Here is a 26,607-nt window from a genome sequence, read left to right on the forward strand (position 1 = left end):
ACATCACGAAATACTGTTCTCTGTTGGTTTTTTCCAACTACTGAAAAATGTAAAAACCATTCTTTGCTCACAAGTCATGCAAAAACAGGTAGAGGCCACATTTAGTCTGCTGATCCCTGGTATAGAACACATTTAGTTTTCAGCAATACCGCCTATGTCTTCTAACATTTAATTCAGTGCTTCTTCCATGATGCCATAATTATTCATGTGAAGTGGAGGAGGGCATGTCTTCACGGTCCTTACAAAACCAGCTCAGATTTACTCAGCAAGCAAAACAGAGGCGTGGTTACTCCAGAAGATAGCCTCACGACATACAGTGAAATATTACCAAATTTACCAACATTTGATGTACACGCAGCTTCTCAGAAATATACCCATGCAGAAATTGAGAAATACCCTTAAAGGTATACAGAACCTTCACTCCAGTGTTAGAAACAAACAGAAACTTCTTAGCATTAGACGGCATAAAGACTCAAGATTAATTATTATGGGGTGGGGAGAGATAAAAGTAGAAAAATAAACTGTGCTTGTGAAATTGACAGAAAGCTTTTTAAAGAAAATAATTGGTCTTCTCCAGGGAGTTTCAAATGTTCAAATTTGAAGCTTAAGCTTTTTTTTTTTGTAAGTAGATTCACTTTAAAAAGAAAAGAGTCAGCACGTGGAAAAAAAAATTCTAACAGAATAGATGTGTAGTCAAAATGAAAAAATTTAACAAAGGAAAAGGAGGAACTATCCCTCATACGTTTGGTTAAATACCATGAGATTTCTTGAGTCAAAGCCTATCCTGTGATCTTAGGTAGCCCAACCGCAGTTTGATGATACAATCAGTTGCACAACAAATAATGTCTTTAGAAAATCATCTTTGAGAAGTCAATTCTGACTTTCAGTGCGTTCAATGGCTTGTAAAATGTTGCAGTTAGTATCAGTAGCTATGGCATCTGTCAGACCCAGGGAAGATCTCTGGGCAACAGCTTATTAACTGCATAATCCTATTAAGTTGCCTAAAATCTCCAGGCTTCACTTTCCTCATCTGTAAAGTGGGGATAAAGATACCTATCCCACATAATATTAAATGGGATAACACTATAAAACCTTTAAGTTTTAACCCTGAGTGCCTGGTCCAGAGTAAATGCCCAATAAACAGGAATTAAGATATTCTTAGATACAATATGTTAAAATTCTCTCCTATATTTCCTAAACCTTGCAATTAGAGATTGGGATAAATGTCAAAACCAGATGACCGAAAAAATGCAAACGCCCTACCATCTCTGACTTTACATTTAGAAAACAGTTAGGATACCATACCTTCTCAAAGGCACACTGAGGGTTTCTGCAAACAGCAGGTTTGCAGATAATGATATCACCATGGCAACGGCAGTTCTGGCATGAATCAGGCTTCCAAACGGTGGCATCCTGCAAAGAAGCATAAGCTCTGAGTTAAAAACTGATCAGTCAAGGTACGAGCACAAAAACGTGGTACCATCAACAGTCCTACAGCTTGAGCAATTAAAAGGCAAAGGAAAGTCACGGACACACACGGTGCTTGCTGGGCATTGATTAACCCCGGAGAGGCAATAAAAGCAGTCTAATCCATTTCACCACAGTCAACCCACGTAGCCAAAGACAAGGGCATGCAGCAGGGAGCTGTCAATACCCAGAGTAAAAACAATCGATTGGACTGAAACCTCAGGAGAACAAGCTGCTCTCAGACTTGAGGTTTCTCTTTGCTGTTAACTAGCAGACACCACTGGAGCATGTTCAAAGGAACATGACACTTAGACTAGCACTAACCAGCATCCTAAGAGCAGCTTGTGCCACTAGATACTATCAGCACCTCACACTTCACTTCCCAGTTCTTTGCTACTACATCCACCAATGCTCATCTATTCCATGGCTCACCTTTACCTCTGATGGGATAAAGTACAGACCCCATGATGTGGCGCTCGCCTCTCTCCCTGGCCTCGGGAAATCTCACAGCTCTGAGACTTTCATCCACTCTAGTTGGTCAAGCCATTGGACAGCCCCAGCCTCCCTTATCTGGCCTCACAGCTTACCCTCTACCTGGATCCCCGCTTCTCTGTGACTCCCCCAAAGAGAGCTTGCAAAGCAATACACTTCTTTCAAGCCTCAACCTCAAGAACAAATCATTTCCTAACCCTTAATCCTGCACACTGCACCCTCCACTCAGGTGCAGCTCCTTGTGGCTTCTCTGTGACCCCACTGTGTCCTGCATACACTGCCACGCTTCACTGCAGTCATCTACATTCCTGTTATCCAGGCTAGACCAGACTGTGAGCGCCCAAAGCAGGCACCGTCCTGGGCCCAGCACACTGTAGGTCCTCTAAACCAAGAGCTCACAGTTCACAAGTCACTTAGTGAAGGCTCTGTCCTCCTTTCTATACTTCCTCATCCTTTGGTCCTCAAACAATTGAAGTGCTACTCAAATACTTTGGGGAGGAGTAAGGGAAGTTTCTAAACTCTTGATAGAGTCATCAGAATATTAGCACTCAACCTGAACTGGGATGAGCTGGGAAAATGATGGATGCTAGCAAAGGATGCTTTCACACAAAGGCAGACAACAAATGTGACAGTTAATTTCAAGTGTCAACTTGGCTAGGCTATGGTACCCAGCTGTTTGGTCCAGGTTTACATGGATTGTGCACAACATTCTCAAGTCATCCTTTTGTGTTGAGAAATGTTAAATGTATAAGCTTTTAGAGAATGTGCTTCAAACCAAAAGTCATTTAAGAAATATAAAACATATCTGAGGTAGACTACATTTCCAGTGGCTAATTCATAAAAAATTTGAGTCAGAAATGTAAAATAGGTAGCTAGTGGGAAGCAGCCGCATAGCACAGGGAGATCAGCTCAGTGCTTTGTGACCACCTAGAGGGGTGAGATAGGGAGGGTGGGAAAGAGACGCAAGAGGGAAGGGATATGGGAACATATGTATATGTATAACTGATTCACTTTGTTATAAAGCAGAAACTAACACACCATTGTAAAGCAATTATACTCCAATAAAGATGGTAAAAAATAAAAAATAAAAATAAATAAAACCTGACTTGGAATACCTCTGAATTTCTTTCTCTTTATTGTTACAGCATATTCTTCTGAAATTGGCAATAGTGTGCCAACTACAGTCTACTCAACCCAAAAAGCAATGACAAATAGGTGAGGGAAAAAAAAATTTCAATCTCAAGCACGATGTAATATATGTTCCCTGCTGATTTAAGAAAACGATATCAGCTTCAGGATACAGATTAAAAGAAAATGACAACTTCACAAAGTTGGCGACTACTGTTTATTGATCACTTATGCTGACAGGAAGTGCTGGTAGGAGAAGGCACTTATGGTGCTGGAGGAGGGTGGCCTCGTTTGCTTTCCTGACCTCTGCGATCACCCTGGAGAGTGGGCCCAGCAGAGAGGTAGGCAACTGCACATCAACGCTATGCAAAGCTCTTACAGGAACGGCAACGCTATGAGGCTGGCACTGTTATTATCATGACTATTCCCACTGAACACATGAGGAAACAAGACGTGAGAGACTGAGCAATTTGCTCGAGTTCACGAAGCTGTAGGAGACCTACGAACTCAGGCTCTGGAGCCAGGCTGCTGGACTTGACTCCTGGTGTCACCATTCATTAATGGTGACACCAGTGAGTCCGTTATCAAGGTGTCTGTGTCCCAGGTTCCTCATCTCTAAAGTAGGGATGATAAAGTATTAAACTCAGAGGGTTATTGAAAGGATCAAATGAGATGATTTGCTTAGAGAGACTTGAACAGTGCTTGGAACTTACTAAAGGCCCATTAATTTATTTTTAATGTTATTTATTTTTAATCCAAATGCTTCCTACGGTGTCACAGGCATTTAGAAAATATCTTCTGAACATTTCCTTTCCTCAGAGTGAAAACATTCCCCTAAGTACCTTGACTTTCCCATCTTCCCACTCTAGCCTACAAAGGCAAAATGGAGTGAAATTATTACTTAATTAGGACCCCCTAGCACTGAAAAGACCCAGGATGTTGCATTAGAAGAAAGGAATGAATCCACAGGTTGCATTTTCAAGATGACTTAGGTAATTGGTAAAGCCTCTGTAATCATGAACCCATCTTCCTTTTCACTTAGACCTCAGATGACCATGCGAGCTACATGAACTAGCTTCAGCTCAGTGTGGCTCTAAGATGCCTGTCATCGCTACTCTCTCCAGATGTGGCATTCTTCCACCAGGCATCTAGTTCTTCCCTATACCTCAACTATTTCCTCAGTGACTCTAGCCTCCAGAATAGTCCATTATACCTTTTCGCAGCTCTCAATCACTGGACTCAGCTTACTGAACTCTAAACAGGATGTTCTAAAAACATGAAATAATTTTTCACTTTCATTCATAACATTCATTATGTTAATTCAAAGTTAAATTTATCTGGGTCCAGGAAGCATTTAATTTGTTCACATATCTGTCTTTCCACTAGTCTATGACTCTCCAAGGAAGGAGAGCTCGCTTTATTCCTTTCTGTACAGCCCCTTCACCTAGCACGATTCCTGAGTGTTGGCTGAATTCATTAGTGAACAACCCTGAGTACTTGCTTATCCTCAAGAAAATATCTATCCCCATGACTTGAGATACCCCAGTTAGGACAAGATGTCTTGAGAAAACAATGTTTAAGTGACATCACTACAAAATCCCCATGATGTGGAAGGCTATTAGGTCACTGGAATCAAACTACACAGAAAAATTTTCTTCATCTAGGCATTGTCAAAAAACTTCCTTATATTCATGTCCTCATAGAGTCAATAATTTACGGTTAATTTTAAATAAAATGAGCCCTTTGCCAAGGCCTAGATAGATGGCCATATATTTAACGAATCAATTTCTATGGTGCCATAAAATTGCTTTATGAAGGTAGGGATGCTAGAGTGCCTCAATCGCTTAAACTCTGGATAAAGCCATAAAGACCAAAAAAATAACACTGTGAAGTAAATTTTACAGATTTTCCATGTTACCATTGTAATTCTGTCACTTTATAATCCTCTCTTCCAATCTAACACGCTCTGAAAAAGAAAGGGTCTTATAATAGTTTTTCATTAGAATATAGATTAAAGGATTAAATTATGACAAACCTAAAAAGCAATCTAAATGGCTTTTAATATTTTTAATAATAAGTGAATAAAGTGTTCTTGTAGATAATATAGTGCCTTCATCCCTAAATACCTTACAGTAATAGCAAGGTGCTTCATAAAAAACAACAAAAACTATTTCACTTGGTTAAATATTTATTAAACATTTGTTTAATGCTAAAAATAAACAGTGAATATATCCCTCATGAGTATTCAAATTTCTGGGGGGATATTATTTATGGTATTCTACAATAGCAGTATATCAACTATCAACATAAATTTTCTTTCACCTGAATGTTATAATAACCCTATTTTAGGTATTGATTAATTCATCTCATTTTAAATCCCCTTAGCTTCTTAGGCCAAAAATGAGAAAGGAGGAATAAAGCAACCCCAAAGTTGTGCTTTTAAATTACAAAATAGTATATAATGCCTTTTTATAATTAAAATATATTTTTGTGCATGGAAACAAAGTATGGAATAATACAAACCAGTAAGCGAAGGGGGGTCATTCCTGGGTGAGGATTCTTGATTTTTTTGTTTTTTCCTTTTTCCTTATCCATATTTTCTATTTTTTCAATAACAAAGTATGCAACTTATGTGATCTTGTAAAGTTACTTTCAAAATATAAGATAGAAAAACAAAAATGTGGTGCCCTTTTTCCTGCCAACCATAGGTACATAGATAGCATCTGGGCTTTGGAGTTGAACTGGCATGAGGGGAGGGGAGTTAAATAAAACCACCCACCAAATACCTAACAGTGAGCCATTCAGCTACACTTCCTGTGTTATCCCCAAACCTCCTTGCAGTCAGTAAGATTTTTAAAAATTAACTGTGTTCTCTACCTGTCCTTCAAAGCAATGAAAGGACCACAGTATTCCACTGGGCCTTGTGTCTTCATTTCTGGAGGTTCATTTTCCTGACAAGTCTGGTTTTCAGGAAAGATAATCCATATAAAAGGGTTCTTTGACCCAGCTCCAGCTCGGACACAGAAATAATGGTTCTTGTTTGTCAAGGAACCATAAAGGAATGAATCAGTAACTTTCATAAGGTTATTTCAGAGTTCAATTCCTTACCCAAGTGCCCTTCCTCAGACAGCTTAGATAAACAATACCTTTTTCATTTGGTCTCATTTTCAAGTTCATGTGAAGCTCCTCATCCAGCCCCAAATAAAAAGGAGCGGAGGACACACTGCTAAGAAAAGATGAGTCCTTGTATTTACATCAAATTCTCCCCTTTCAGGAGGGACTAATACAAGCCAATGCCAAATAAAAGAGAAAATGGTGATCCACTTCCTGTTTGAGACCTATTTCAAAGGCTTGCTCCATACAATACCCCCTTATGGAGTTTGTTTTGCACACCAAGGGCCTAAGTAGTTTCGCATTTTGGCCTCCTGGAGTGATTAGCTTGTACCTGATCTCCTCCTGCTGTTGTCTTAAAATGATAAACCTGAAGGCATCAGCCATAAGAAGATCAACTTAGATACAGAAGCAACAGCATGAAACACAGATGAAAAGATAGCTGCTATACATAACTGAAAATGTCTTTGTTCAGCTGGCTGACAAGAGACCCTGAACAGCATGGCAAGTTAACATTATGTTCTTGTACATGTCTTCTTATAATAGTGCACTAACATAGATGGAGGGAGAGCAAGGAAAGGAAAGGGAACAAGCTACCGCCAAGGGACAATACTTCTCCAGATCTGCCACACATTCAGTGTCTCACGGCCCCTCCCAGCATCCTGCGGACAAGGCATCACTACCCTATCTTATCAATAAGGGAATAGGGCGCGAAAAGGCTGAGTGAATTGTCCAGAGCACATCCAGTAACGGGTGGATCTGGGATTCAAACCCATCCTTTTTCTTCTTTGCTACACTGTTATCATATAGCATCAGTAAGAATGAATGCTTTAGTGTATACATGTCAATCCCAATCTCCCAATTCATCACACCACCACCACCCCCCGCCACTTTCCCCCCTTGGTCTCAATACGTTTGTTCTCTACACACTAATACGTATAAAATGTATAATTAATAAGAAACTGCTGAATAAAAAAATAAATTAAATTAAATTTAAAAAAGAATGAATGCTTTATTATATATATGTGCCTTATTTTATATATGTAGTGTGTGTATAGATAGATAGATAGATAGACAGATAGATACTGTAGAGCAGTCTTACCATTTCAAGTCACTCTTACTTCCACTTTCTCACTTTAATAGGCCAACGAGGTGAGGCACCCTAGGGCAGTGCTGCTAAATTTACAGAGGAAAGGACTGTGAGGTTAAGTGACTTACCTGCCTAACAGGCTCCCCAAGCCTCCAACAGCACACTCCCACCCCTCTTAATCTAACTTCCACACATCCTCCAAGTCTCAGTTGAAATATCACTTCCTCGGAGAGGACTTCTCTGCCTCCGCGACTAAGTCAATATTTCCCTGCTCATGTTCCCAAAGCTCCCCCTACTTCCAAAAAGCCAGTCTATTCCTCCAAGTTCTATTTGGCACAGAAAAGACAAAGGAGAAAGAGACCACCTTCTGGGTTCCAGATACTTTGGCACATTCACATCTTTCATATTTCTTCCTAAAATATTTTGAGATACATATTATCATATCCCCATTTTACAGATAAGGAAACCAAGGTTCTGACAGGTTAGGTGATATTCCCAAAGCTTGTAAGTGACTGTACCTATATATATATATATATATATATATATATATATTTTTTTTTTTTTTTTTTTTTTGCGGTACTTGGGCCTCTCACTGTTGTGGCCTCTCCCGTTGTGGAGCACAGGCTCCGGACGCGCAGGCTCAGCAGCCATGGCTCATGGGCCCAGCCGCTCCGTGGCATGTGGGATCTTCCCGGACCGGGGCACGAACCCACGTCCCCTGCATCAGCAGGCAGACTCTCAACCACTGCGCCACCAGGGAAGCCCAATTGTACCTATATTTGAACCTATGGCCATTTGATTTTGAAACGTACATTTTTCCCACCACACCCACCTCTGTACCCACAGCATTGGTCTATGGACACAAAGTTATACAGCACACTAGCTCAAGTAGCAATGCCAAATGCCAATATGGTAGAGTGGATAAACTTGGGTTCAAATACCGATTCAATTACTTCTTAGCTTTGGGAACTTAGACAAATCTTAGCTTTTCTGAGTCTCCATTTCCTAATATATAAACTAAGGGTAAGATAGGACCCAATGGGGTGATAGTGAAGGCGAAATAAACTAATGTACTTACTTAGCACAGTGACTGGTGCATAGAAAGCACTAAATAAATGTTAGCTATGACTTTGGTCACTTGCCACAATCTTAACAAGTTGACCACAGTATTTTCAGTGACAGAGGGAACAGTTGTAGCATTTAGAGCTTTAGAAAATCCCTCCAGCCTCCAAGATAAGGGGAAGTTAACTTTCCCACTGCTTAAATGTTTACAAAATATCCCACTATAGAGTGCTGTGGAAACTATATTCCTGGAGTAGTACACTCACACACACACACACACAAAAGGAACACTGCAAAATATAGAATAAGATTAAATACCCAGTGAATGTGCTCACATTCCAAATTCTGAAGCAATGGAAACACAGGCTTAGCTCTTCTATTTTTACACCCAGCTTTCCATTTGTTCTAACACAATCCTGTTACAGTGAAAGCCCAAACTAAGAAAACTCCAGTGACAAAATAACACTCATAAATTCCAGGAGATGTTAACCACAGAAAAAGTTCTAAAATGAATAAAAAGTCTTCCTCATATTTCCACTTTAAGTAGTCCAGATACTAGGGAGACTCTAGTACAGCTTAAGCTTGAAATTGCTTTTTTTCTCTCTAACAGTTCAGCTCTCAAAGACTTCATTTCCTATTCCTAAGGCAAATGAAGAAAAAAAATTAAACATTCAAAATGTTTGGACATGAAATTAACTTATAGCTATACCATCATCTCTCATATTAAAATTATTTATTTTCTTGTTTTCCTCCCCCAATAGATCATTATCATTTGTTCTATAATTAGTTGTTTACATCTATCTACCTCCCCAAGAGTAAAGACAATTTCTTTACATAGAGGTAGCTTTGTATTCCCATAGTAACTGAAATATGTCAGGCACTTATAATGATTTTGACTGAGTTAATGAATGAATGGATGGGTGGATGGATAGATATTCCCAAATTTAAATAATTGCTGGCAATTTTGTGATGTAATTGCTGAAAGTCAAACACACAGACAACAACACTTCACTCTCCATGCTGCTCTTGCAGCTGCAGTAGCCATTTTCAATATGTGCTGTTTGAGATCCAGCCTTCTAGACCTATGTCTCTGTCAAGACCTTGTTTGAGATCCAGCCTTCTAGACCTATGTCTCCGTCAAGACCTTTGCTCTAAAAGGGCCCATCTATTTCTGCCTGAATGCTAGCCTTGTCTGACTGATGCTCTTGTGTTCCAGCATGTCAAAGCTGTATCATAGCATTTGAAGCTATGCAGCAAAACCTTCATCCCTAACTTTTTCCTCTAGCCAGCCTCTTGGCAGCTGATCTAGTTAAACTGACCACCCAGTAAATGGTTGGGAGTTGTACTGATGCTCACATTCAACTATATAAAGCCACATCCTACTATGTCTGTTGTCAGGCCCAGCAGAGGCCCTGAGTCAAAGGCAGCATCACTGGTGACCAGTCTTCACTATTTAATGTAAAGCAGGCTCCTAAACAGGGACTATGCCACTCCAAGAGGCATTTAAAAATTTGCTCTGAAGAATGAAGGTTAGGATGCTACTGGCATTTAATAGACAGGGATCATAAATTCCAGATGTCATGTAATGAGCAAGACATTCCTGCAGCAAGAAAAACTGTCCCACTTCCATATGACTTTCAAATGTCCCACAAAACATTCATGTCAATGAAAAATCTGTTTATAGTTATCTGATTATATATCTTAACTGTTCCTATCTGTTTTACACATAAACATAAAGAATTTACTGAGTGGTAATAACATACACTGAATTGTCCAGGAACTTAACTACCATGTAACTCAAAGAAAGATGGTACTTTATTTTGTTTAGAACTTTATGAAGATAACAGAAGACAATGAAAACATGTATTGGAGATTTTTTAAAAACTATGAATATTTCATCAGATACAATATCTACAAACATAATTAATTTGAAATTTAATTATGGACAGCTAACTTCTCCACAAAAAAAAAAAATGGTGAAAGTTAGAAGACAAATATTTAAAGTGAGAAACAAAAACAACCAGCAACTTAGAATTCTATACCTAGCAAACACATCCTTCAACAATGAAAGTAAAATAAAGACGTTCTAAATTAATAAAACCTGTGAGAATTTGTCACCTACAAATTCAAACTAAAAAAAAAAAATACTAAAGGAAGTTCTTTAGGCAAAGAAAAAATGATTCTAGATGGAAACACAGTAATGTAGGAAGGAATTTTGAGTAATCAAAAGGTCAAATATGTGAGTAATCTAAATAAATAACTGTACAAAACAAAAAAGCTAACATCTTGTGAGATTTAAAATATATGCAAGTTTAAAATGCCTAATAACAATAATACATAAGATAGTAGAGGGACAGAGACTGTCATACAGAGTGAAGTAAGTCAGAAAGAGAAAAACAAATACCGTATGCTAACACATATATATGGAATCTAAAAAAAAATAAGAGAAAGAAAATGGTCAGAAGAACCTAGGGGCAACACGGGAATAAAGATGCAGACCTACTAGAGAATGGACTTGAGGATACGGGGAGGGAGAAGGGTAAGTTGGGACAAAGTGAGAGAGTGGCATGGACATATATACACTACCAAACATAAAATAGATAGCTAGTGGGAAGCAGCCGCATAGCACAGGGAGATCAGCTCGGTGCTTTGTGACCACCTAGAGGGGTGGGACAGGGAGGGTGGGACAGAGGGAGATTCAAGAGGGAAGAGATATGGGGACATATGTATATGTATAACTGATTCACTTTGTTATAAAGCAGAAACTGACACACCATTGTAAAGCAATTATACTCCAATAAAGATGTTAAAAAAAAAAGATAGTAGAGGGATAAATAAAGCTGAAGTGTTTCAAGGTTCTAGTATTAATTGGGAAGAGATAAATAAAAGGATTACTACATATTGTAATCACTAGGATAACCATTAAAGGGTTAGTAAAAGCATGTATAACTAACAAGCTAATGGGAAATTAAATATAAAAATGATTAGATTGATCCAAAAGACAAAAAGAAAAAACAAATAAAAATAGAAGTGACAAATAGAAAACAAATAGTAAGATGGTATATATAAACCTTAAAATATCAGTGATTACATTGAACAAAAATGTTAAAAGATAAAGATTGTCAGACTGTATAAAAACAGAGCAGTGGATACAATAGCATTGAGAGCCTTTATCATATATGGATATAGGTATATTTGTATGTATTTATACCTCTGCCTCAGTCAAAATAGGATTTCAGAGACCAACTCCTTTAAGAATTCAATTCACCAAGAATTTATTGAGGATTTATCATTGTGCTATACAATATGGAAGATATCAAAAAATACAGCCCAAACCAGAGACAGAAGAATACAACTCAGTCCCTTATATTTGCCCTTGAACTTGAAATACAGTTAAAGAAGCAAGACTTTTGAAACAATTAGAGAACAAAGCAAAAGACAAGAACTGGAGAAACAGCCTAGTATAGAATAAGAGCACTGGACTAAGAGTCAGAACCTGCTTTTATCAAGCTGGGCACACGAGACAAGTCACTTGCGTGGATCTCAGATCCTCTTCCATAAAATTCAGAGAGTGGACTACATCATCCATAATCTAGAGATGGATTTTGGAGTCAAACAAATCTGGGTTGGAATCTAGCTCCCTGCCTTAATAATTACAGAACCTTAAGCAAGATAATTATCCTAACTCAGCCTCAGTTTCCTTTTATGTAAAAAGAATTAAGATGATAAAACCTACCCGGGAGGATAAATTAGGTAAGACGTTTGCATTTATTGGCATAGTGCCCCGAACTCACAGGGTAGAGCAGAGGCTTCCACTTCTCCAACCTCAGACCTTTCCTCTATCCAGACAAATCTCTCCGTGACCTCTGTTACTCGGAAGGATCATCACTACACCCCTGTGCAGAATTTATAAAGTAGTCCATCAGCTGCTGAATTTTTTTCTCATGTGTGCATTTCATGACCATGTTCATCAATATACCAACCACTCTTCATAACGTTTCAAAATACAGTACCATAGGGGTAATTGCTTTTTTAAAACAATCAAACATACGACTTCCCAAAACCCTTTTAAAATGTCCAGTATACAAGTTATATGTCCATACAATACTGATAGCTACTATTTACTAAGCAACTATTAACACATATATATAACATGTGTATGTATATATACATATATGTGTATATTATAAGTGCATGTATGTATGTGTATGCCTATAAAATACATGCTACATATGTATTACATATGTGTATATATGTATTTATATGTAACTTTTAATCCCCACCAAAAAAATCCTATAAATTAGTTATTATTGCTCCTGTTCTACAAGTAAAAAATTGCTTTAAAAACCCAGAAACTTAAAGAAATTATTTGGTCAGTTATTGTACAACTGGTGAAACCAGGATTTGAAGCCCAGACTGCTTGGTGTCAAGAACCATGCTCTTTCAACTGAAAAATGATAGTTCTGATGAGAACAGCTCTCAATAGGTTTAAGCATAACCGATCAAGGGACCTAACTGACTTTGGCTGCTGTTGCCACCTCCCACCCCATCACACTGCAGCTGGCAAGGAGTTCGGGGAGGGAGGGAATCAGGCACCAACAAGGGCAGCTAGCCCTCCCTCGGCAATCTCACTCTCAACATCTTACTGAAGACCGTGAGCTTCTAAGGAAACAAAACTAGTTTCCCCTCTGGAAATGTTTGAGGAAGCTTCCTATAAAGCCACATGGCATAATAAAATAATAATGATATAGCTATAACACTGTACTAGATAACACTGCTCAAATCAACTTTCTGAATCTTGGCAAATGAGAAGAGTTTAATAATTACTTAACTGCTGCTATTTCCATTTCCCAGGTTCATAGTGGAAATATTCTTCTAAATTTCTTCCATTTCCCAGGTTCATAGTGGAAATGTTTTTCTAAATTTCTAAGTCAGAGACAGTAAACAGGTGTTATCACTTACACCAGCTCTGGAAAGAGTGATTTGAAATGCTGTGTTGAGGGGAATCCTGAAGCTCTGTCCAGGTAGGTTAAATGAGAAAGATTACTATTGTCTGCCACATGCTCAGGGTTAAGTTATGGGAAGGAGTAGAAGTTAGCTGTGCCATATGTTCCCAGATGCTAAAGCCAACATAATCTACCCTAAAATATTGTTCACCACTGTTACTTGATCCATGAATTAAAGTGGGAAAGAAAAGCAAAGGAAAAAAAAAGAAAACTGGCTGGGTGAAAACCCCTGAGATGATCAACTTTAATGATGAAGTAATCAACTACAGTATACTTTTCTTATTTTTCCATTAAGCTATTCAACTTTTTCCCGACATGTAAACCTTTCCTTATTCCTAACTGGTTTACGAAATAGGCTTCTGTGCTGCCTCAGCTACTGTTCGCAAGAACACCCTGGCACAGGCCACAGCTGGCATATGAGGTTAATATCTTCACCTCTGGGAACATGGCTCCTACTCCCATTCCAAACCAAGAGGAAATAAACTGCCAGTTCTGATGGGAATGACATATTGACTAAGTACTTAGACCAAGCAATCCACTCCCGCAGTCAGCAAAATACAGAGTGGTTGTATTCTCTAACAACACAAGAATGCTTGATTAGATTTGCTTCAAGCCTCACTGTTTGCCAGGAAGCCATTGAAAAGAAGCAGGTATCAGGTGTCTCCAAGGAAGACCCTCCCAGGGTTCACTGTTAAATCCAGAGGCAGAACCCAGAGCAATTACACTCCTGGTACAATTGCCAGCATCACCCACTCCCTGCCAAGTGAGGAGACTTGGCAGCTGAATAATATAGCTTTCATTTTACATTTCCACTCCAATTAGCTGACAGTACTAGTCAATTGGCTGAAGAAAACAAAATGCAAGGGAAGTTGAAAGGCCTCTATGTGATTTACAGAGCTGTGCCTTCAAGAACAATGATGAGACGAAAGGGACTGAAAAGGGAATTAGGGGCCCCACCGCAACAAAAGGGCAGGCTGCAGGCAACCCACAGGTGGGATGTACAGTTTAAATGGTGCACCAGAGATATTTAAGCTTAACACCCGTCCCAACTACTGTTTGTTTGACTAATGGCAAGAGAATTAAAGTGCCGCCCCTGTAAGGTCTGGCTGGGACTTATTAACATCATACAGCACAGACACGCAACTTCTAGCCTCCCTTGTCCTGCCACACAGTCAACATTTACAGAGAAGTTACTGAACTGAGTGCAAAGTCCCGTAGTGCTTAGGAGCTGTTAAAGCAATAGACAATGAGTTTCCGGGGGGCACCCAGTCTTGTCAGTAATGCAATGAAATGCACACAGGAAACAAGGAGACCATACAGTGGACAGTGGGGAGGAGGCATGGTTGCAGTAACGTTGGATAACTAAGCCATTAGAATCTGCAGACCAGTGCCAGAGTCCTAGGTGAATCCCACAGAGGGGTTCTAGTAGATTCCACTGGAGTCCTCACAGGTTCTGGCTGGGTAACTCCAAGAACTCTTCCAGAGCTGAGCAGAATCAACCAGTGTCTTAGGCCCAGTAACAGGCCACACTGAACCTGGGCAAGGTTCCATGGTGCTGCCCTGCTCTCCTAGATTCTTTCAGAGCTTACGGGAGGCCAGTGACAGCCCTGTAGACAGACTGGGAAATTCTGTCTGGTTGCACTGTGGATGAGCCTGAGATTTCCAGCACCCTTGGGGGAATGATTCCATTAAAGACAGAGCATACATTATAATTTGTTTCCTGGGTTTCATCCAAAATATACAATTTCAGCCTTTATCCATTTTTGGCCCTGGGATTGACATTTAATATAGAGTGGAGGGGTTCTGTGATCTTGTTCCAAAGCTGAATGTCAAATGTAGGAAAGAGGAAGCGTCCATTCTGCAGATCAGGGGTTGCCACCTTCTTCTTGGTGGCTTAGGACCTCATGACTCTGTAGAACCTCATGTCCATGAACCATGTTGCTCAATGCACACCGGGTGGTTCGACCTGGACCCCATTCTAAACGTGGGAAGATGGTCAGCCATGCATTTCAAAGAATGAATTGGGAAGGTGGAATCTCTGTAGAAATAGCATTTGGGGAATGAGAGTACTTTCCAAAGCACAGCAAAATATTTAGTGAGAGCTAACAGACAACTCTTACAAATGCAGTAAATAGCATTCTATTGAGCTATTCTGAATAAGAAAGACAGAGCATAGGCAAAATTTTTTCAAGTTTCTAATACATATGCAAAAATACTCTCAGGTAATTTTACTTAAACTATCAGTTAATCAGCCCAGAAGTTGCATATCATGTTAACTCTGTGTACATACAGGGATTTGTTACAGAGAAGGGGGAAAGAATCTTAAAATGCTACCAGAGACCACCAAAGGAATTTGGTATTTTTAATCTTTATAATAAATTCTATATTCCCACTTTTTTAGTTAGAAAAAAAAGATAGTTGGTCACATATAACTTTTTTATAATAAACGTGTTATTTTCTTTTAAAAGAAAAAAAATGTGGGCCTCCCTGGTGGCGCAGTGGTTGAGAGTCCGCCTGCCGATGCAGGGGATACGGGTTCGTGCCCCGGTCTGGGAGGATCCCATATGCCGCGGAGCGGCTGGGCCCGTGAGCCATGGCCGCTGAGCCTGCGCATCCGGAGCCTGTGCTCCGCAACGGGAGAGGCCACAACAGTGAGAGGCCCGCGTACGGAAAAATAAATAAATAAATAAATAAATAAATAAATAAAAGAAAAAAAATGCTACTAGAGAAACTGAGTCCCCCTAAAACCAAGTTCCCCTGCTGAGTCTGTGATTAATTTCTGTATCCAAACTTTATTCTCTTTCTTGTCCCGCCTGTGTTGCCCTCAGAATTGAGAAGTATCAAAGAAAAGTGGGGATTGAAACTGAACAGGACACTCCCGAATACAAAAGCCTCTCCATGTCCTCTGTTTCTTGTTTGTAGAAAACAGACTTTGGTCTCCTAATCCTTCCCTGAGTTCCAAAGAGCAAACTTAACAGTTACTAATTAGGAAAGTGAGGGAATGCAGAAACAGAGGAAAAGCAGTCAAGAAACAATAATTCAGTGATAAAACAGGGTCCTAGTTTCTCCTCAAGGGATATACATAACAATCTGACACACATATTTGAGTTGTTCTGCAAGAACTAAGACCCCCATCCAGGTGGAGGATGGTGACTACATGCTGAAACAAGCACACTGACCCCAGACTAGCTAGAACCAGAGGCTGATTATTAAGATTCCCAAAACATCACCCTGTTAGCTCACCACCAACCTATCAGAAGAAAGTCATGCCCCCAGCAACCCTCACCCTAAATGTTGCCTTTAAAAACTCTTCCCTGAAAGCCATTGGTGAGTTCAGGTCTTTTGAGCACGAGCTGCCTGTTCTTGCTTGGCACCCTGCAAATAAACACTGTATTTTCCTTTACCACAACCAGTGACAGTAGACTGGCTTTGCTGCAAGATGGGCGAGCAGATCCAAGTTTGGTTCGGTAACACTAGTATTCTTGAAATTTCTGAATAGTTTTCACACTGACAAGTTGAGGTGAGCTCCTACATAAATGGATGGAAAAGAGGGAGGAGGTAAAATCCATGGATGCACTAATCTCATACCTTCAAGTTAGATGATTTACTGTTGGAACTGGCTCTGATATCTTATTGCTTTACTCTTCCCTTAGTACAATTAGACTCCACCAAACATGAGAAATGTGCTTAAAAAGGTTCTCGATTTGGCTCCTGAAAAAATACCTTTTCCACAGCACAGAAAAATCACCACTACACTTAAGAATATGATCATAGCTATGTACATAGTAAACAGCATATTTTTTGAGAACTTACCTCAACTTAGACTTTTGTGGGCCATTTGGTATCTCTCCTAACTCCTCAATTCAACTTTGTCAATGGAGCAGAGAAATAGCATAGACAATACATAAGTGAATCAGCAGGCTGTGTTCTAATAAAACTTTACTTATGAGGACTGACATATCATTTTGGTGAAATACTTTTCTTCTGATTTTTTGACCATTTAAAAATATAACACCCAGACATAGACTGGATTTGTCCTACAAGCTATAGCTGGCCAACAGTTGATCTACTGCATAAAATTTGAGAGAGAGAGAAAGGGAGAGAGAGAGAGAGAGAGAGAGAGAGAGAGAGAGAGAGAGAGAGAGAGAAGGAAAGACTGGATCAATGAAATAGGCTGTTTGTATGATTCCAGAGGTATAAGTGAAGAAAGATGTTCAGGGTTCTATAGTAAAATAGCACCTTCTGGTCAGTTTGGGGTTGATAACATGAGAAGAATCTTCAAAGAGTTAATCATCTACTCCAACTCACATCACTCCTCTCCCTCGACTCTTGAGCCTGCTGATAAAATTCTAGCCACTGTTCCTGTCCTTGAGCTGTACTAGAATATATGGGGCAAGCAAGATTGTCATCCCTGTCATCCCTGTCATCCCTGGAGAATGATGGGCCATCATTACCTGATTCCAGACTGAAAAGGAAAGTATCAGTGCTTGGATACCTGCCTATCACAAAGCAAAGCAACTCATTTTCTGCAGAGAAAACAAAAGGAACTAACTTCTGTCAATGGAAAGAGCCCATTATGAAATTTATTATCTATGGAGCGGCAGCAAAAATAAGCCCAACAAAATGTTAAGTTACCAATGTGTAGCAGTAAGCCAATTACTTATCCTGACATCTCAAGTAAACTCTGGAGAAAGCTCAACCTCGCTACAAAGTTTCTTATTGTTCCTCAAGGATGAAACAGATATTTCATACAAAAATATTTTAAATTCAACACATTATTTAGATGCTTAATTAATTTGACCTGCCAGGTAGCTCCTTTAAAAGCTTTTTTAAAGTACATTTTTGTTTACTACTTTCTATTATTCATCCTGGAAATTGGCTGATATCAACATTACCCATGATCAATTGTTGCTAGGTCTAAAAGAAAAAGCAATTAGGAAATATATTATTTGTTGTTCTACTTCCACTATTTATAAGCAGATAACACATTTTTTGCTTGTTTAAAAAAGTTTCAGTGTTCTGATTTTCTAAAACAATGGCTCTTTGGTGTGAAGTAAAACACACTCATGAAATTTCGAAAAGAATTCATTTGCTAATAGACAAAAATGGTCTTAAATGAGGTAGAACTCCATTCTTAAAGAAATAATTCACTCTGATAATAGATGTATAAATAGGGCCATAATTCACAGATACGTTAATTGTTCTTCCTTAATAAGAACATTAAATAGCATTTGGTTTATAGCATGAAAAAAACCAAAATCATCTTCAAGATGAGGAAGAGAAAATTCAGCAAAAGAATGCAATTACCAGACAAGTACATCCCGAATTATATCTGGAGCTGAAATCCTGTATCTGGGAAAAATGAATCCTGAAATTGACAATGTTTCCTCCACTGGCATAGAAAGGAATGTGTCTTTTGTAATTCACAAGTTCTATTTTGTGAACTGAAAGGATAAAGAATTCATTTTAATGACCATTTCCTAAGAAATTTCACATTTTATATTTGGAAAATCACAGAGAGAGAAGGCAAAGTTCAGAATATGTTGAGGCAACCAACCTACATGTATCATCTTCTCTTCAATCCCAAGAGCCAGCTGGCTTCCCAGCCCTTCCCACAGGAAGAGGGTAGCAAGTGGGTTGCTCTGGGCTTGACAGGGTTTGGGACCAACATTTGTTTCAAGATCTCTAGGAAGACTGGTTTGACTGATTCTGAGGCTAACTTTCTATAATTTCAAGAGCAGGGTTAAAATAATGGTGGGTCCAAAATTTCTATGGAGTAATTCTCTTCAATCTGTCCTTGGACAAGATCCGAGAGTTAAGTCAGAACCCAGGTTTCAACCAGGTATCATAGGGCAAACAACGTGCACTTGGCTGCCAGTCCCCGCATTATCTCCTTGATATCCGTTCTGAAACTGCCCAGCCCTGGTTTGGTGCTGCTCTATTCAGGTAATGAACTGTGCTACATTAGGGAAAATGATGGTCTACGCTTCTCCAATCAGAACAGGTTCAACAAATCCTAGCACGTGGAAGCATGTTTCCAGATATACTCAAAACTTACCACTCTCTATGAACAGAAAGTAAGCTTTAGGGCAGTGTAGTGTGCTGTATTTTAAATATAGATCTTTCTAGGACTGTTCCCTTCTCCTTGTGTGTATTCTCCAAAATAAAGCTTCCTAAGAGTCAAATGGAAGTGACCTTGGTGGACAGAATTATCATATTTCATTCAGTGAAATATTAATGTAAAGACTTACAACAATTTTTGTTTTGATATATGTGTTTAAGAGAGAGAGAGAAAGAGATCTTTTAGGTTCGTGAGAGGCAATAGCTACTGTCCAGTGAACTAATGCTGAGAATCTTACCCAGTACCAGGTAAAACTACTCATAAAAACAGCAGTGACAACAGCAGCGATAGATTAGGTAGACCTTGAGGAATTGCCCTCACAGGCAACAAAATAAACATAGGGACAAGCAGACTAAACTCGAGAGATGAGGAAGGCAATCTCTTATCTCCAAACTGGCTCTTCAGTCCGTCCACATCCCCCTGGCTCCACCGCCACCTCTGGTCCAGACCACGCACATCTATCACTGGGCTGTGGCTCTAGCCGCCCAAGGCAGCTTACTCTTTTTCCAGGCAAACTGCTCAGCAAATTAAAAAATTCAGATTAGCTCATACCATTCTCAAGTTTAAATATGTCAATGGATTCTCACTGCTTTGAACAAACCTCCAAATTCCTTACCATGGCTTCCAGGCCGCTAAAGTTGCTCGGGCCTCACCCCTCTCTGCTCCCCTCTCCAGCCTAGTCCTCTCAGCCTTCCACGGGCTCCTTCAAAATGCTCTCCTGTGGCCTGTTTCCTCTCCCTGCACACTCTCCTAAGGTTTCACCTCCTCGCCTGTGTCCTCCCTGACTGCCCTCTCCAGTGCAGGCCCCTATTATTCTCTACCATGGCTTCCTGTTTCTCTTCATGGCACAGAAAACAATTGGAAATCACTCTGTTTACATCTGTTTCACTCCCTAGAAGGTAAAACCCTGACAGCTAGACCATGCCTGCTTTGTTTACTGATGAACCCCCAGTACTGAGAACTGTCGATATTTATGGAGTGAGAGAATAAATGATGTCCCAATCCTCCTTTCCTCCCTCTCTCTCTCCTATCACAGTGAAGCTCTCCAAGAAATATACCACCCACCAAAGAATATATTCTTAGCTGGCTCATTCATTAAATCATTCCCTCATACACACATTCATTGATAGATTGTCTCTTTAGAGTGAATATATATATATATATATATATATATATATGTATATATATATATATATATATATATGTATATATATATATATATATATATATATTTATATATATGAGAGAGAGAGAGAGAGAGTCCCTACTACGTTAAAATCATGGAGAAGAAAGGCAGGAAAAGAGGTATTGGTTGTGTTATGACTAAAAATAGGTAAGAATAGCTATATTAATCCATATTCACTTAATTTAAAATGGAACATGGGCCAGATGTTTGAAAGGGAAGTATTCTGGGACGTATCTAGACAGGCCTGGGGTCCCAAACATTTTATATGGAAAATAACCTTGTGTTTTCTCTTTAATTTAATTTTACTATCTTCATTCACTCATTCACTCATTCTTTTAACAAATATCTACACTATGTCCCAAGCACTGTGCCAAGTGGTGGGCATACCAGGTCTAGGACAGAAACTGCCCAGGATTTGAAAGAAATGGTGATATGGATCATAGGTCCTGCCATAACTGCAGGGAAGGAGAATACTCAACCAATGGGGGACACCAAAGATACAAGAAAACAACAAGTTCCAGAATGGGAAAAGAACTTTTCACCTTAAAAGAACATTTTACACACACCCACGTTTATAGCAGCACTATTCACAATAGCCCCAATGTAGAAGCAACCTAAGTGTCCATCAATAGATGAATGGATAAACAAAATCTGGTTGTATGCATACAATGGAGTATTATTCAGCCTTAAATAAGGAAGGCAATTATGGCACATGCAGCAACAAGTATGAACCTGAAGACACTATGTCAACTGAAATAAGTCAGTCACAAAAGACAAATAGTATGTGATTCCACTTATATGAGATACCTAGAGTAGTCAGATTTCATAGAGGTAGAATGGTGGCTGCCAGAACTGGGGGGATAAAGAATGGGGAATTATTGTTTATTGGTACACAGTTTCAGATGAAAAGAGTTTTGTGGATTGGTTGCACAAGGTGAATATACTCAATACTACTCAGCTGTATACTTAAAAATAGTTAAGATGGTAAATTTAGACTTCCGGGTAAGATGGCGGAAGAGTAAGATGCGGAGATCGCCTTCCTCCCCACGGATACACCAGAAATACAGCTACACGTGGAACAACTCCTACAGAACACCTACTGAACACTGGCAGAAGACCCCAGACCTCCCAAAAGGCTCGCCCCGCACTCCGTGCCCCTCCCTCCCGCCCGGCCTGAGGGAGCCAGAGTCCCCGAAGAGGCTGCTCCTTTAACCCTGTCCTGTCTGAGTGAAGAACAGATGCCCTCCGGTGACCTACACGCAGAGGCGGGGCCAAATCCAAAGCTGAGACCCAGGAGCTGTGAGAACAAAGAAGAGAAAAGGAAACCTCTCCCAGCAGCCTCAGAAGCAGCAGATTAAAGCTCCACAATCAACTTGATGTACCCTGCATCTGTGGAATACAGGAATAGACAACACATCATCCCAAATTGAGGAGCCCGGAGTCAGTGCTGTGCCTCTGAGGAGGGAGAGCCAACTTCAGGACACTGGTCCACAAGAGACCTCCCAGCTCCACATAATATCAAACAGCAAAAATCTTCCAGAGATCTCCATCTCAACACCAGCACCCAGCTTCACTCAACGACCAGCAAGCTACAGGGCTGGACACCCTAAGCCAAACAACTAGCAAGACAGGAACACAATGCCACCCATTAGCAGAGAGGTGGCCTAAAATCATAAAAAGTCCACAGACACCCCAAAACACACCACCATACGTGGACCTGCCCACCAGAAAGACAAGATCCAGCCTCATCCACCAAAACACAGGCACTAGTCCCCTCCACCAGGAAGCCTACACAACCCACTAAACCAACCTTAGCCACTGGGGACAGACACCAAAAACAACGGGAACTACGAACCTGCAGCCTGCAAAAAGGAGACCCCAAACACAGTAACATAAGCAAAATGAGAAGACAGAAAAACACACAGCAGGAGAAGGAGCAAGATAAAAATCCACCAGACCTAACAAATGAAGAGGTAATAGGCAGTCTACCTGAAAAAGAATTCAGAATAATGATGGTAAAGATGATCCAAGATTCTATTTCCCAGATCCAAAATCTTGGAAATAGAATAGACAAAATGCAAGAAACAGTTAACAAGGACCTAGAAGAACTAAAGATGAATCAAGCATCGATTAAAAACACAATACATGAAATAAAAAATACTCTAGATGGGATCAATAGCAGAATAACTGAGGCAGAAGAACGGATAAGTGAGGTGGAAGATAAAATAGTGGAAATAACTGCTGCAGAGCAAAATAAAGAAAAAAGAATGAAAAGAACAGAGGACAGTCTCAGAGACCTCTGGGACAACATTAAACGCACCAACATTCGAATTATAGGGGTTCCAGAAGAAGAAGAGAAAAAGAAAGGGACTGAGAAAGTATTTGAAGAGATTATAGTTGAAAACTTCCCTAATATGGGAAAGGAAATAGTTAATCAAGTCCAGGAGGCACAGAGAGTCCCATACAGAATAAATCCAAGGAGAAATACACCAAGACACATATTAATCAAACTGTCAAAAATTAAACACAAAGAAATCATATTAAAAGCAGCAAGGCAAAAACAACAAATAACACACAAGGGAATCCCCATCAGGATAACAGCTGATCTCTCAGCAGAAACTCTGCAAGCCAGAAGGGAGTGGCAGGACATAATTAAAGTGATGAAGGAGAAAAACCTGCAACCAAGATTACTCTACCCAGCAAGGATCTCATTCAGATTTGATGGAGAAATTAAAATGTTTACAGACAAGCAAAAGCTGAGAGAGTTCAGCACCACCAAGCCAGCTTTACAACAAATGCTAAAGGAACTTCTCTAGGCAAGAAACACAACAGAAGTAAACGACCTACAATAACAAACCCAAAACAATTAAGAAAATGGGAATAGGAACATACATATCGATAATTACCTTAAATGTAAATGGACTAAAAGCTCCCACCAAAAGACACAGAGTGGCTGAATGGATACAAAAACAAGACCCATATATATGCTGTCTACAAGAGACCCACTTCAGACCTAGAGACACATACAGACTGAAAGTAAGGGGATGGAAAAAGATATTCCATGCAAATGGAAACCAAAAGAAAGCTGGAGTAGCAATTCTCATATAAGACAAAATAGACTTTAAAATAAAGACTACTAGAAGAGACAAAGAAGGACACTACATAATGATCAAGGGATCGATCCAAGAAGAAGATATAACAATTGTAAATATTTAGGCACCAAACATAGGAGCACCACAATACATAAGGCAAATACTAACAGCCATAAAAGGAGAAATCGACAGTAACAAAATCATAGTAGGGGACTTTAACACCCCACTTTCACCAATGGACAGATCATCCAAAATGAAAATAAATAAGGAAACACAAGCTTTAAATGATACATTAAACAAGATGGACTTAGTTGATATTTATAGGACATTCCATCCAAAAACAACAGAATACACATTTTTCTCAAGTGCTCATGGAACATTCTCCAGGATAGATCATATCTTGGGTCACAAATCAAGCCTTGGTAAATTTAAGAAAATTGAAATTGTATCAAGTATCTTTTCCGACCACAATGCTATGAGACTAGACATCAATTACAGGAAAAGATCTGTAAAAAATACAAACACATGGAGGCTAAACAATACACTACTCAATAACGAAGTGATCACTGAAGAAATCAAAGAGGAAATTAAAAAATACCTAGAAACAAATGACAATGGAGACACGATGACCCAAAACCTATGGGACGCAGCAAAAGCAGTTCTAAGGGGGAAGTTTATAGCAATACAATCCCACCTTAAGAAACAGGAAACATTTCGAGTAAACAACCTGACCCTGCACCTAAAGCAATTAGAGAAAGAAGAACAAAAAACCCCCAAAGTTAGCAGAAGGAAAGAAATCATAAAGATCAGATCAGAAATAAATGAAAAAGAAATGAAGGAAACGATAGCAAAGATCAACCAAACTAAAAGCTGGTTCTTTGAGAAGATAAACAAAATTGACAAACCATTAGCCAGACTCATCAAGAAAAGAAGGGAGAAGACTCAAATCAATAGAATTAGAAATGAAAAAGGAGAAGTAACAACTGACACTGCAGAAATACAAAAGATCATGAGAGATTACTATAAGCAACTCTATGCCAATAAAATGGACAACCTGGAAGAAATGGACAAATTCTTAGAAATGCACAACCTGCCAAGACTGACTCAGGAAGAAATAGAAAATATGAATAGACCAATCACAAGCACTGAAATTGAAACTGTGATTAAAAATCTTCCATCAAACAAAAGCCCAGGACCAGATGGCTTCACAGGCAAATTCTATCAAACATTTAGAGAAGAGCTAACACCTATCCTTCTCAAACTCTTCCAAACAATATCAGAGGAAGGAACACTCCCAAACTCATTCTACGAGGCCACCATCACCTTGATACCAAAACCAGGCAAGGATGTCACAAAGAAAGAAAACTACAGGCCAATATCACTGATGAACATAGATGCAAAAATCCTCAACAAAATACTAGCAAACAGAATCCAACAGCACATTAAAAGGATCATACACCATGATCAAGTGGGGTTTATTCCAGGAATGCAAGGATTCTTCAATATACGCAAATCAATCAATGTGATACACCATATTAACAAGTTGAAGGAGAAAAACCATATGATCATCTCAATAGATGCAGAGAAAGCTTTCGACAAAATTCAACACCCATTTATGATAAAAACCCTGCAGAAAGTAGGCATAGAGGGATCTTTCCTCAACATAATAAAGGCCATATATGACAAACCCACAGCCAACATTGTCCTCAATGGTGAAAAACTGAAACCATTTCCACTAAGATCAGGAACAAGACAAGGTTGCCCACTCTCACCACTCTTATTCAACATAGTTTTGGAAGTTTTAGCCACAGCAATCAGAGAAGAAAAGGAAATAAAAGGAATCCAAATCGGAAAAGAAGAAGTAAAGCTGTCACTGTTTGCAGATGACATGATACTGTACATAGAGAATCCTAAAGATGCTACCGAAAAACTACTAGAGCTAATCAATGAATTTGGTAAAGTAGCAGGATACAAAATTAATGTACAGAAATCTCTGGCATTCCTGTACACTAATGATGAAAAATCTGAAAATGAAATCAAGAAAACACTCCCATTTACCATTGCAACAAAAAGAATAAAATATCTAGGAATAAACCTACCTAAGGAGACAAAAGACCTGTATGCAGAAAATTATAAGACACTGATGAAAGAAATTAAAGAAGATACAAATAGATGGAGAGATATACCATGCTCCTGGATTGGAAGAATCAATATTGTGAAAATGACTGTACTACCCAAAGCAATCTACAGATTCAATGCATTCCCTATCAAACTACCACTGGCATTTTTCACAGAACTAGAACAAAAAATTTCAAAATTTGTTTGGAAAAACAAAAGACCCCGAATAGCCAAAGCAATCTTGAGAACGAAAAACGGAGCTGGAGGAATCAGGCTCCCTGACTTCAGACTATACTACAAAGCTACAGTAATTAAGACAGTGTGGTACTGGCATAAAAACAGAAAGATAGATCAGTGGATCAGGATAGAAAGCCCAGAGATAAACCCATGCACATATGGCCAACTTATCTTTGATAAAGGAGGCAGGAATGTACAGTGGAGAAAGGACAGCCTCTTCAATAAGTGGTGCTGGGAAAACTGGACAAGGACATGTAAAAGTTTGAGATTAGATCATTCCCTAACACCATACACAAAAATAAGCTCAAAATGGATTAAAGACTTAAATGTAAGGCCAGAAACTATCAAACTCTTAGAGGAAAACATAGGTAGAACACTCTATGACATAAATCACAGCAAGATCCTTTTGGACCCACCTCCTAGAGAAATGGAAATAAAAACAAAGATAAACAAATGGGACCTAATGAAACTTCAAAGCTTTTGCACAGCAAAGGAAA

The 26,607-nt window shown here is 39.3% G+C and overlaps 1 protein-coding gene across 1 annotated transcript in view; it reads right to left on the bottom strand.

Annotated features, from left to right (window-relative positions):
* FRAS1 (Fraser extracellular matrix complex subunit 1) overlaps nucleotides 1-26,607 on the bottom strand; it is a 471,586-nt gene that overhangs the window by 282,163 nt on the left and 162,816 nt on the right. The window contains exon 3 of the mRNA XM_082632535.1: nucleotides 1,306-1,413. Coding sequence (XP_082488661.1) covers nucleotides 1,306-1,413 — 108 coding nt within the window. The remainder of the gene's footprint in view (nucleotides 1-1,305; nucleotides 1,414-26,607) is intronic.

Source organism: Mesoplodon mirus (assembly GCF_964341445.2).
Source record: "Mesoplodon mirus genome assembly, chromosome: 2".
In the NCBI taxonomy this organism is placed as follows: domain Eukaryota; kingdom Metazoa; phylum Chordata; class Mammalia; order Artiodactyla; family Ziphiidae; genus Mesoplodon; species Mesoplodon mirus.